At 38.5% G+C, this 14250-nt stretch overlaps 1 protein-coding gene across 5 annotated transcripts in view; it reads left to right on the top strand.

Moving 5' to 3' along the window:
- pde5a (phosphodiesterase 5A) overlaps nucleotides 1–14250 on the top strand; it is a 107253-nt gene that overhangs the window by 41571 nt on the left and 51432 nt on the right. For all 5 annotated transcript variants that reach the window (XM_031902313.1, XM_012966045.3, XM_012966035.3 and 2 more), the window contains 2 exon segments: nucleotides 634–1207; nucleotides 8943–9032. In XM_031902313.1, the coding sequence (XP_031758173.1) occupies nucleotides 638–1207; nucleotides 8943–9032 (660 nt within the window). In that variant the 5' untranslated portion in view covers nucleotides 634–637.

Raw genomic sequence — 14250 nt, 5'->3', positions numbered from 1 at the left:
TTTTATGACAGCCCTCTATGTGTGTATAGGTTGTATAAAGTCAACTTGAGAACCCTTTCGCTTAATGAGATTAGAGCTCAGAATTAATATTATTTCTCTGTACTGAGAACTATAATAATGGCAAATGAAATGCTTTATAGATGCTAATAAATTAATTTCCAATTAGCAAATAATTGCCAGTTTGTGCCACAGTCAACTGGATATACATTATATACATGGCTTTTCCATTGCATTGGTTTGCACTGGTTTTAACATGTCAATGGAAGTTAATGTATGTTGTATAAAATCTCTTCCTTTCTCATTCCATAGTATGTGAATTAATAAATTCACTGCCCTGCATGACATTGAAAATTGAAAAGTGTGATGTTATACCTGTCTAAAAATGAAAAGTATTTTAAGGTCTTTAGCCTTTGAATCATCTGGCAGCATCATGGGGTTAAAAGAAAGGTTACGCTTACATGCTGGGCAAAATGCTATTTGAGCTTCTTAATAGGTTAACAGAATTACTTGTTCAGATGGTCAGCTTAAATATTTAATGCAGTCTCCGTATTTGTCACTTTTCAGTATTCATTTACCATCAGTCATTGCTGCCTACACTAAAATATTTATCAGCTTTTTTCCCCTTCATTTCAGAGAAATGGTCAACGCATGGTTTGCTGAACGAGTTCATACAATACCAGCTAGTAAAGAGCAAGGAAAAAATAATTCAGAGTCTAATCCTCAGGTGTGCTATTCAGAAAATACCACTCAGGGAACTCCAGTGAGGAAGATCTCAGCCTCAGAGTTCGATAGGCCCCTAAGGCCAATTGTTGTCAAAGATTCTGTCGGAACACTGAAATTTCTTTCTGATTCTGAAAAGAAGGAACTGATGCCTCTTCAACCACCCAGTCTGTCCAGAGCAGGAGATCAGTGCTCAAGGCTTTTGGAACTGGTGAAAGATATTTCAAGTCACCTTGACGTCACAACACTTTGTCATAAAATTTTTTTGCACATCCATGAGCTAATAGCAGCAGATCGTTATTCGCTCTTTTTGGTTTGTGAGGACAGTTCCAATAAGAAGTTTCTGGTCAGTAGACTGTTTGACGTGGCAGAAGGTACAACTGTGGAACAGGCTTCAAACAATTGCATCCGTTTGGAATGGAATAAAGGGATTGTTGGTCACGTGGCAGAGTTTGGTCAGCCCTTGAATATAAAGGATGCTTACCAGGTAAACATTATTTAAGCAGTTGTCAAAATGGCAATCTTAATCCAAATTAGTTGTAATGTTTAGAAATAGTGACTAAATGTATTTATCTAATACCACTTAAAAGAAAAACATTGACAAACAAACCTTATCTTTTCTGGGTTGCCAGTGTATGTTGAAACTGTAGCTGTTCTGTACATGTAGGAACACTTTTTGTAGATCTTGGCACCTTTCCCCGTTGGCCTCAAGTAGACTCAAATGTGTGACCATTGTATGCTATGAATGGTTTATAAATAAGTGCAGGACACAAAACATGTCAAGCATTTATATCCTTTTAAAAAATGTTCCAATAAAGATTCTTCCTTTTTAATCGATAAGAAAGGTTGGTGGTGTGGCACAACACAAACCTGAAAATTTTGAATTGTTGTATGCTAGCCCTGTATGTAGTGGGCCTGGATAGAAGATGTATAGTGGTTTTGTGCTGCTGTTTTTTTAATTCTTTTTTAAGGAAATAAACTTTCCTTTTTTACTAAATAAAGGGATGCAGACGCCCTAAGCTGGTAGCTCAGATCACACATTCTTAAGGGAGGGGGGAACAGGAGAAGGCAGAGAGGAGGGAGCAGGACAGACTCTGGCCCCAGAATAAAGGATTATTCTGAGAGAGGAGTCTGCTACCCAAGAACATGTTTACAAAAAAGGAGACATGAAATCCTGTGTTTCTTTTGATAGAGGACTCAGTGCAGCTTTTCTGTGAGTGATTATGGCTGTATTTACACAGACTTTTCTGATTACTTACTTAGTTTTTACCTTTCCTTCTCCTTTAAGTGCATTTTTGTCAGTTCTTAATGCAACTCTATTCTGTTGGCTAATGCACGTACATCAAAAACAAGAAAATGCAGTCTAAAAAAACATGATAAAACGTGAATGCCATAAAATGCAACTTTTAGTATAATGAGCACATAAGAAAGAATGGGATGCGTTTCGCTCTGCACTCTCCTGTGGTAGCAACGCAGGAGAATGCCACCACAGGGGAACGCAGGAGGAAATGCTGGTCTGTATGAGCCCTAAGGCTGGTGGCACACAAGAAGATTTGTCACCCATAATTAAATCTCGGCTACAGCAGGCGACAAATCTCCCCTGAATGCCTTCCCATCAGCAATAAAGTGAATCTCTGAAGTTTCCTGTGCAGGAAAACGAAACAACGCATATGCCTTTCCACCAGCTATAAACTTTATTGCTTGATGGGAAGGCAATCATGAAAATTCTCAGCGGAAAAATTTGCAGCGCATCATAAAAAGGCGTGGTCACGTTAAAAAAATGGGCAAGGGTGACAAAAAAGACACGGGTGACAAAAAAGTTGCACGACAAATGCGTTTCACTGATTTTTCGCTGTTTCTCGGATTTTCTTGTCGTTTTACTAACTTTATGGCGAAGTGAAACAAGACAGATTCACTCATCACTAGAGATATGTTGCCCGCAGAAGCCAATATTTAACTTCTGGCGGGAAATTTCCCTGTGTGCCACCAGCTTTAGTCTAATCTAATTGCTTATCTGTAACCCATAAACATGTTTATATTTAACCATCTTAATGTTTAGCTGTATAATGTTTATGATACGTAATTTCCTTAATATGTAAAAGGTTAAAACAACTTTGCAGATTGCCCTGCTTGTACCTGTGCTGCTTGTGAATCTTCTAATTTACAGATAAATTCAAATGAGCCCCATTTAATTGGCCCATCAGGATTTAAATTAAGGTGGCCATACACGCACCGATATTATCGTACGAAACCTCGTTTCGTACGATAATCGGTGCGTGTATGGCATGTCGGCGAGTCGACCGATATCGCAGGAAGCTGCCGATATCGGACGACTCGCCGATCGGACAAGTTTGAAAATTTTGATCGGGCGCCATAGAAGGCGCCTGACCAAAATTCTCCCTTCAGAGCTGAATCGGCAGAAGGAGGTAGAAATCCTATTGTTTCTACCTCCTTACCTGCCGATTCAGTCCTGAATGGTGTGTGGCGGATCTTACGATGTTTCGTGCGACCGATGGTCGCACGAAACATCGTCGGATCGCCACGTGTATGGCCACCTTTAAGCCGATTACATGTCAATATGCCCAGCAACATCCCTCAGTGCTTTTTAAACCCCTGGAGTGTTAGCAGTGAATAATATCATGCACCTGTGCCAAACAATATTTTCCACATAATAATCTTTATTACACACATCTACTGCTCTTCATTAGAGTAAATTCTGGGCTGTGTAGCAAAAAATACCAAGGCTTATTAATATTGTAAATTATAATCCATTGATATTTAAGTCCTCATTGTAAAGATGTTCTTCTGTAGTTATGCATACAAGGTTTTGTCATCATTACTTGGTCACTTTAACTTTCAAAGCATTTGCAACACATTGTCCATCAGGCATTTCCCTAATTGATGAGCCTGAAGTATGAGATGTGTGATAAAGTGTGACGCAGGATCTCTTTACTTCAACAAAACATGTGTTTATCAGTAGGAATATAAATGACTTCTGTTGCTGGGATATGGAGAACAAGCTGTTATTGTGCTAGCTCACAGCTTTAACTGAATACAATGAATACAGAGTGCAGGGTGCAGTGTTAGTATGAAAATTACTGCACTTTTATTTTCAAACACAGCCCCTTAAGATTTATAAGCTTTTCTAAAGGCATAGGTTGTATGTGATAATGGGGGTGAACCATGACCAGTCCCTCAGAAACATCTAAAGATGGCCACATTCAAAGTGAATTAGTTGGGCAATTTCCTTGTTTCGGATAAATTAATTCTTCAGAATTTATGAGTTATCTGACTGATCCGAAAATTGTGTGAATTCAATAGCTCAGTGCAAATACTAATGCTTGGTATCACTGCAAAAGTGCAGCACTGTCCTCCTCCTCCTGCTAGTTCCCAATGATTCCATACAAGCATTGATTGGTGTCATTGGCCTAGTTGATATTCCATTTTATTTGATTAGCTGCAGGGCAGTTGCATAGGATTGCGATTTTCTAAAACAAATACAATTACAAATCTGTAGCCCCCATAATTGGTAGATGAGACTCATCCGTACATGATTGGAGTCCCCGGCTAACCTGCATAAGGATGTGTCCACAAGTTTGCTGTCATTTGTTTTTGTGTGGCCAAATCTTACATGCCCGAATTATCGATCAGTTCATTGGACAGTCAAACAGCCTGAAAATGTATGCTTTTTGCACAACTATGCTGCAATGTCCTGATAAATAATACCTTTTTTCCATTTAGTATATATTCAGTATTTCATACCAGTAAGTCAAAAGTTCTATGCCTCCTTTACATATTTAATTCAACCAACAATGGTTGCCTCCTACAGCCAGCCATTTCAAGCCTTCTTCTTTAGCTCACAAAGAGCGCTCAGCAGACAAAGTGCAGGCAAATCTCTTTTGTGTTGTTTTATGGTGCTTCTTACTCAGGTACAAAAGTGTGAAGATCAATAAAGAATTAAGAGAGATACAAGTAGTTGTGGGAGCAGTCCAAAGCTTGAAAATATCATTCTTCTACTCAGAAAACTGCCCCTTAATAAACTGTGTCATGTGTGGAACCCTTTTTATCGACAATCTGTCAACATATATTAATTTTGTAATAGAATTTGATACATATTTGTAGTCATCCCGATTTTGTATGCTTTTGCCTGTTTGGTTACTTATAAGGCTTATAGGGCTTGTAATACGGGCCTTATGATTACAAGAATGCTAATAAGTTTTATCGGACATAATAGGCATGAGTGCTGTTGAGGGATTCAATGATCCATTTGCAAATGTCAATAAACATTTATTTTATAAAAAATCAGTCTTCACCTTCTTAAACTATTCCATGAGAACACTGGTTCTCCAATTGCTACTTAACTACTTAAGGAACATTACCAAATACAGGTATGCGATCTGTTATCTGGAAAACATTATTCAGAAAACTCTGAATTACAGGAAGTCTCCCACAGAATCAATTTTAATTAAAAAATTTAAATGTTTCAAATTGATTTCCTTTTTCTTGGTAATAATAAAACAAAACTTTGTACAAGTATGGGACCTGTTATCCAGAATGCTCGGGACTTGGGGTTTTCCGGATAACAAATCTTTCCGTAATTTGGATCTCCATAACTTAAGTCTGCTAAAAATCATTTAAATATTGAATAAACCCAATAGGATTGTTTTGCCTCCAATAAGGAATAATTATATCTTAGTGAGATCAAGTACAAGGTACTGTTTTATTATTAGAGAGAAAAAAGGAAATCATTTTATAAAATTAAAATTATTTGCTTATAATGGAGTCTATAGGAGATGGCCTTTCTGTAATTCGGAACTTTCTGGATAATGGGTTTCCGGATAAGGGATCCCATACCTGTACTTGATTCCAACTAAGATATAATTAATCCTAACAAAACAATCCTATTGGGTTTATCTAGGGGGCCATTTACTTACCAGTTTACAAACATATTCACCTATAATCACATGGTTTAAGGTGGCCATACACGAGCCATACACGAGCAGATCCGCTCGCTTTTTTTTAACCTAAATGCTCCCCGATATCCCCACCTACGGGTGGGCGATATCGGGGAGCATTTAGGTTAAAAAAAAAATAATCCGATCGTTTGGCCCTGGGGCCAAATGATCAGATTATGTGGGCGGCAATGGGGCAGTCGGATCGGGGACCGCATCAACGAGCTGATGCGGTCCCCGATTCGACCAGATTTTCTAACCTGGCCGATCGAGATCTGGCCAATTTCAGGCCAGATCTCGGTCGGCCAGGCCGCTCTGCTCTCCCCATACACGGGCCGAACAGCTGCCGAATCGGTCCAAGGGACCGATATCGGCAGCTATAGTCGGCCCCTGTATGGCCACCTTTAGACTCTTTTTACTGTACTAGAGGAGAGATCATCTCAGCTGCCTGTTGTTCCATAATGTAGCATTACTATGTCTATTTGGCTTTAAATGAGAACACATGGTTATGGTCTTTGTACACTTGATAAAGGGTATTGACCCGAAACATGTTGTGTTACCACTACCCACAATATATGTTTTGCAGCAAACCTGCTGAAGCTTTTTTCCTATTTTTTTGGATTTCTACAAATGTAGCATTACTAGTAGTAGCATCGTGCTTGAAGATAATATATATTTCCACAGAGACTCCAGAAAACATGGCCTTTAAAAAGACACTTGGTGACCCCCTACAAAGTTAATTTTAAAGGCACAGATATACAATGTTGTAAAATCAGGGAAGATAAAAAAAAAAGCTATAAACGTGTAGATTAAGTTAACTAAAAGTACCTAAAATATTGGAAATGTGAATTGCAGGTAATGCCTAGATAATCTTTCAGCAGTGCAGTAAAAATAGTGGTCACTTTATTAAAGGGATTAAATGCAGAATTTGTTGACCCGTTTGTGAACAGTTTAGTAACTTGCCAACTGTATACCCAGTAATTAGTGGTTCCCAGACTGAGCAGATGGTCTATCACTAACACTGAACTCATGATGCCAATGAAAAGAGGTGAAATAAGTTACTTTACTCTCTTTGGCCCCGTTGTAGACATAACTCAGAATGATTCAGATACAACAAGTTCCTGCACCATTGAACTTGCTTTAAGTAAATGGCACTGGGTAACTGAACCAGAAAGATTGCAGAAGAGGTAAGATCTGCTCACTTGGCAATGTTGCCAAGCAAGAAGATCTTCTCCAGATATCCCCACCTATACGTGGGCAATATCGGGCTAATTTGGTACTTTGGCCCTGGGGCCACGGTTTTAGGTGTTTTGTGGGTGCTGCAAGTTTATTCCACTTGGAGAAAAGCATTACCAGTGTCACCAGATACAGTCTATTGCATCTATTGGACTGTGTTACAGTTCTGGGTAGCACTGGGCCTTTGAAACACAGCTTTATGCTAACTGGCTGACAATAGATTCTAATTTATTTTTCACTTGTGTTTTATTTCATTATGGCGCTTCCTTCTTGCATATCTGTTTTGGAGCTTTTGTTGGTTGTGAGGCTGCTCGATTCAAAATGAAGATCACATTGGTAATTGCTATCCTGTATTCTGTTCCCGGCAACAGTTACATATTTCTGTAAAGCTCCCAGAACTCTGCATCTAAATCTGCCTGTCAGTGGTTTTCTAATCATTGCTTCTTCTTACAGTTTGCAGTTACTTTCCATTTGGTAGAAGGTTTTAGCTCATTTTAAGATGGAAAATACAGTAGATGTTACAGTACTTTGAATAAGGCCTTTATAAAGTCTGATTAACTCTGTCGCCTGTACATGTTGGTAAAAGTATCTTGCAGTAGCACTCCTGCGAAAAACATTAATAAGAGCAAAATATGCAGCTTCTGTAATTATTAAGTGTGATATTGTGTGACATTATCCATGCTGATTGCTTTATGAGTCTACAGTGAAACTGTTCATACCCTGATTTTAGGTTTTTCCACATTTTTTGGTTCCCCGGAAACATGTAAAATTGCATTTCTACTGTATTTGAAATAATTATTATGAATATAATAATATAAATAATATAATTTGTAAATGAAATGTAAAAGTTGTTGTAATCCACATGATAGTTCCCTCTACCAGTCCATTTACGGCTTCTCCAACTACGGACTCCTCTTTTCTGCGTGATCTTCGAACTTGGCTCACTCTCAGTGGGTGTAGACTCTCGCTTTGGCAAAAAAAGCTGTTCTAATATAGGGTAATCCGTGAGTTTTCCCCCATTTCTGATTGGTCTTCAATGCCTCCCCCCTTTTCCTTGGGTGCTGTAGTAAGTTTTTCTATACAGCTTCCTTCTGGGCAGTTTCCAGCTGTTCCCAACCAACTGCCAACCTAAGCAAAAATTATTGTCTCCTGTCAGTGCATTTGGCAGGTCATTTTATCTTCCTGTGCCAAACAGATATACTAATCCCTTTGGACAGGGATTCCCTATGCCTAAAGAATTCTGTGTTCTCTACCTAAAAGTGGTTGCCGGTACTTTGAACGTAAAAGAATACAATGGAGTATACTGGACTAGTGAGAGTACGATTGTTACTGTATGCTGATGTGACCAGTTCACAGGAGGAAATAGTGTTAGGGAACACAATTATTTTGGTAATGAAAAATAATAGCTTCCTATATTTAGTATGTGTAATGAAAATGAGACAGGATTTGTTAGACTAAGTATAGAAGTAAGGAAACCATAAAGAAATATCATAGAGGTATAAAAAGCAGAGAGAAATGTCTTAACATTATAAACTTAAAATGAAGAAAATATGAGGTAGAGGCAACAGGTCGCAGAAACAAATATGCCATAATTAGCCCCTTTACTATGGTAGTCACCAAGCAGAGGTTATCTGAGGATAGCATCTTGTACCAGGTTCTTGATGTTTAGTCATACCAATATGTACATGGGTAGAGGTGGAGCAGCCCTCAGTGTTATTACAACTTTGTTATTTACATAAAATGAATTTACTGTGACAGTGTAAATGTATTTATGCTAAGGTTGCTCGCTGGGGGAGCAATTACAATAAAAGGGAACTGCTTTAAGGGTTGTTAGGGTCTCTTTGGCTTTTTCCCCTGCATATGGGCTTTTTGGTTTATGTACAACAGAACTTATACCGTTTCTTGGAACCTGCTTTGTCTTTGTTGTTTAGCTTGTCTCTGGCCATGGTGGAATGCTTCTGATCACATCGGTTTATAACTGAATCATCTCTAATCATTTATCTAATTACATATATAATGTTATTTTCTTTTCAGGACTCCAGATTCAATGCGGAAGTCGACCAAATTACTGGGTACAAAACACAAAGTATTCTTTGTATGCCAATTAAGAACCACAGGGAAGAGGTAAGCCATGTGGATTTTCCTTTTAAAATGTTCCCCTTCTTATGTTTATAGGGAACACAGCATATATGCCAGGGAGAGGCATACCACAAAGATCTGAGGAATACCAGTTCTGAGACTGCTTTTTTTTTTTTTTATTATGTGCTGTGCAGAAACTATAGCTACTATAAGCTCTATTTTAAACCAATCGGTATCATTGAAAATTGCTATGTCTGCTATAACAAAGGTTTAAAATTGCTGCCTTTGAGGGACAGAATGTTCAAACATACAAAAGCATTTTAATATACAAAACAGGACTAGGGTCATCCAGATACCTTTAGAACCTTGTTCTTGAGCCCTCATTAAGCAATCCATGTCCATCTAGTGTATATTCATGCTATATTTCATGAATTTCTCTCTGTAAGCAGTGGGGTAAGGGACAATTGCTTTAAAGCAAAGAGGGACAATAAATAGTTAAAGCTGCCCTACCCTCTGAAACCCTTTAACAATTGGAATCTATTATGATAATAACAATACCCCAGTATTTACCAGTGCCATAAACCCTTTAATTCAAGTTTTGTGTAACTTAAAAATAAGTAAATTAACCTATTACTCTACTATTAATGGGACATTCAAGCCCAGGATCAGCAGGTCTGGTATATTATGCAGTCAAATCAAACAAGCTAGGCAGTAAAGTTGGTGGTTCTTGTTTGTTCTGCTTAAAGGGATTCTGTCATGATTTTATGGTGTATTTTTTTATTTTAAATTGCACTGTTTACATAACAAATAATACAGTTTACCATTTAAAATTGCATTCTTGAACCAACAAATGTATTTTTTTGTTGTAATACTGGTGTGTAGGCAGCCATCTCAGTGCATTGTGCCAGCACTACATATTAGAATTGCATTCAGATAACCTATAGTTTCGCTTACTTCCATGTAACTGGAGGAGTCCCAAGCCGGACTTGGATTTCTTACTATTGAGTGCTATTCTGATATCTACTGGGAGCTGCTATCGTGCTACCTTCCCATTGTTCTGCTGATCAGCTGCTGGGGGGGAAAGGGAAGGGGGCGATCACTCCAACCTGCAGCTCGGCAGGAAAGTGTAACTGAAGTTTATCAGAGCACAGGTCACTTGGCTGTGGCACCCTGAGAAATAAAGGATATGGCTATGGCCCATGTGATATTTCAAAATTTAACATAAAAAAAATCTGTTTGCATTTTTGAAAAACAGATTTCAATGCAGGATGCTTCTGGAGAAGCTCTATTAACTGATGGGTTTGACAGTATTCCTTTAAGCCTCTGAGCACTTCTGGAGCACAAGATTCTTTTCTAAACACAAAGACTGTTCATCAATTTTTTAATAATTATTAATACACAAATACATATATATTTGAAGAGAAATCCCTAATGCATATGATTCAAGAAGTTAACTGCACCAGAAGGTTCTCATCAACATTATTTTGTAAATCAGCCACTCATTTTTTATTCTGTCATCTGTCTGTGTGACACTGTATGTGTTCAGAGGAAGGCACAGAGCAGTGTTAGATGTTTAATTGATTTTTAGTTTGGAGAAAGGCAGTCTAAACCACTGATCTGGTTGGCAAACACAATGGGATTAAACATAGGATGAGCCTATGGCAATCTGTTAAGAGGGGACCACAGCAACGCTTAGATGTATGCCCGATTTTCAGTCAGATACAGGGGTCAGTAAACTAGTGCAATTTGATATGAATTAATTTGCCCAACAGAGTCTCCTGTTGACAGCCATATTGTTGAGTGGTGCTGTTCCTTGAATCTGGCCTCAGTACTGGTAGCAGCCACTATTGCTTTTGCACTAAGTGATCCCCATCATTTACAGGTATGTGTTATTGTCATGTAATACTCTACTTTGCAAATCCTACAAACTGCACTACAAACTAAACTTGCTAATTAACTTGAAAAGATATTCTGAATAAATGAATAGAAATATTGCCATAGTTACAGATGTATATACAGTGATATAAAGTATTTTAGCCTTTTTCTTTTTTTCCAGCCTATTCATCAGCAATAGTTCTTTATTAACCTACCATGAACATTAGACTTAGAATGTACAAGTCTTAGAGTCTCCAAAAAGCTAGAGTGCCAGAAGAATATAATCCCTTGTCTATGGTTGTAGGGCTGACAGACTAAATTAGAGTAGAGAAAAGTAAAAAAGTGTGGTTTGATTCCTTCCATTTAAGAGTCAACAAGGGTGTTGTGTGTGTCAAATCAAAGTCAGATCAGAGCCACTACAAGGTGCAACTCGGGCCTTTAAAGGGCAACTATCATGAAAAAGAAATGCAATATACTATAAGCTTCATCTCATGGCAACAAGAAACTCTCTGAATATACAGTAATAACTAAGAAATCTTGTACCATTTTAAAACAATCAAGCTGCTCTTCAATATCTCTTTCTCTGTTCAGATTTTGTATCAGAGTTGTTTATTTGAAGATAGTTTTCTCAGACACTGTCTAGGAATTGGGAGCATAGGTCATTTTGTGAAATGTCTAGAAACTCCTGCGTGTTGAGAAAAATACTGCTGGGGGAAATGCTGGGGTGGGGTAGTGTTATTTAAGAGTAATTGGTCATTTGGTGAAGTATGGTGGCACATTTACCTTGTAGCTATGAAACCTGGGTACTATATGCAAGGAGTTTGTGTTCTCCACATAAATCTGATTGATGTCTGTGAAGGTTAATTTATCCAGATCATGGTATATCTGTAGTAATCAGTCAAACAACTGGACTTGCTGTGTTTTTTTCTTGAAGACATTTCTCTAGTCATCTGACGGGCTTTCTCAAGTCAGATGACTAGCGAAATGTCTTCAAGAAAAATAAAGCAAGTCAATCAATGTCAAAGTCAGGCAAAGGTCAGTGGCAGGCAGCGAAGAGTCATGAATCGGAAGTCAGGCAAGGAGTCAAAACCAGTAGATCAATCACAAAAAGAGCTTAGCTAGGAACCACAGAACTAGCTTGGGCAATTCAAAACAACCAGAGAACCGGTTTTAGGGACAGTGCGCGCTGGAAAGCGCTGAAGATGAATGTGACAGGTAATGCACCAACACATATTGATGGGACCTGGTGTGCTGGTCCTTCTTATAGGTATTTACAGGTTTTGACCTAGCACCCTTTTATTGTACTGTTTTAGAGTGCAGACACACAATTTTACTTTTGGTGATATAGGGAACCATGGTTATTGGGCCATCTAGATGTAGGTATGTAGTGTCTCTTTTACTTTGTGTCATAGTTTATAGCTCTTCTTATGTTGTGTTATAATATTCTTATAACATGTAGTCTGGTGTTAATTATTTAATTTTAAAAAATGTGATTTTTATATTACGCTCAGAAACAGAAAGGATCGTTTATTTACAGACACCCAACCACACCTGGTTATCTAACTACCCTCAGCCCACATTCCAGTGGTGCAATAAACTTATATGTATCTTATGGCTACTCTTTGGCTGGCAATGCTTTAGCCACGTGAAGATGTGGAGACATTCTTTGATATCAATTAGAGCTAAGACATTGATAGTATACGCAACCGTTGTAAATGTTAATTTCCCAGTTGGACGGTTAGATGGTCCTCCCTAAACCAATAACAGTTCAATGTAAATTTTTAATTTGTTATTCCTGAACAACACATCTTGCACAACACAAAAGCACAACATTTTATTTTTATTTTATTTGTGGATTTCATTAAAGGCTAAGTCTTAACAGAGGAATTAGACTCATTTTAATGATGTAAAAGAGGGGGAGGTACAGCACTGTAGGTCATCCTTTTTTCTTTTAGTTTTTACCTTTCCTTCTCCTTTAAGTCTTTTAAACGTTAATTAAATCCAGTAGGATTATTTTACCTCCAATAAGGATTATTTGATTAAAATTGAGTCTAGGGAGATGGCCTTTCCATAATTTGGAGCTTTCTGGATAACGGATCCCATACCTGTACTTCTTAATGTACCTATGCACATGCTTGATTTTTTTCTTCAGTATAATACCGACACACAAAGACAGCTAATTTTTATAAATCCTGGCCAGTAAAAGAGCAGACCGTATCTCACAATCATCCTATCTGATTCATTGGTCTCCAAGAAGTCTGCAGTTTATATTGTTGCTATTAATGGAGCCATGGATTTTGTAAACTAATGCATCACTTGATCCTCATATGGCAATATACAAGTAATGTTGTAACAGTTATTAAACAAACAAAACAGTACAGTATGCTGGTGGCCTGTTATCAATATAAATTACTCAGGGATAGTTATACCTTGGAGCAGGTACTGTGAAATTTGACAGTGGCCATAAATTTCATAGCTACCAAACAATAATATTTGAAGATACTTTGTGCAAGTGCTAGATTTTTACTGCCTTTACACGCTTACACATTAATCTTGCCATGAGCTGAGTAACAAGGGTGTACACATCCAGTCTCCTGGAACAACCTCTGCTCTTACCGACTCCAGTGACTCCATTCCGAACTTCTGAACCCTCAAGAACCTGTTCAGCCATCTCAAATCCATGATTGGGTGCAAAGATCCCGATTGTTTCCTGATCAGGAAGAACTGTGAGTATACCCCTTCTCCCTGTTCCTGGGATGGGACTGCCTTACCACATCCCGGAACAACATTGTGGAAAGGAACCCTGCTCGTTCCCTTGCCGAGAGTCTGGCTTTGGAGCCTCCCTTCTGTTCCTGAATTGCCTGGATTCCCCCATAGGGCCTGATCTAGGCTGATACATGACTTCCTATTTGACTCTTTGACTGAAATCTCCACTTCCTTTTCTGAGGCAGAAATTGACTCTTCCCCCTGAAGCCTTTGATATCAGATTCTCTAGTTTCTTCCTGAACAAAACCTGGCCCTGGAATGGCAGGGCACATTAGAAGGAGAGTCTGACACTGAGGCCCTGAGTCAGAGGGCCCTTCAGGCTGAGACTGAAAGAACAAGAGACCTAGAGGCAAGGTGAGTGAGATCCACCACTGCATTAACCAGAAAGGAAGCTCCTAATTTAAGATCTGTTCGGCCTTCAATGATTCTTGCTGTCTCTTCTCCATTCCTGAGAGACGACTTCATGCCTTCCAGCTGCACTTTCATGGCTTTGGCTACAGATATGCTACTGCTGGCTTTGCTGCTTCTCATGCACACAAGAAGGCTCTCTTGAGACGAGAACAAGAGATCGTCTATCGGAAGGACCATGTTCTTTGCCAAATTGACTACAGGAATATCCACG

This window comes from Xenopus tropicalis, chromosome 1, assembly GCF_000004195.4.
Source record: "Xenopus tropicalis strain Nigerian chromosome 1, UCB_Xtro_10.0, whole genome shotgun sequence".
Classification (NCBI taxonomy): Eukaryota; Metazoa; Chordata; class Amphibia; order Anura; family Pipidae; genus Xenopus; species Xenopus tropicalis.
This window is presented reverse-complemented; position numbering and strand designations above follow the sequence as displayed.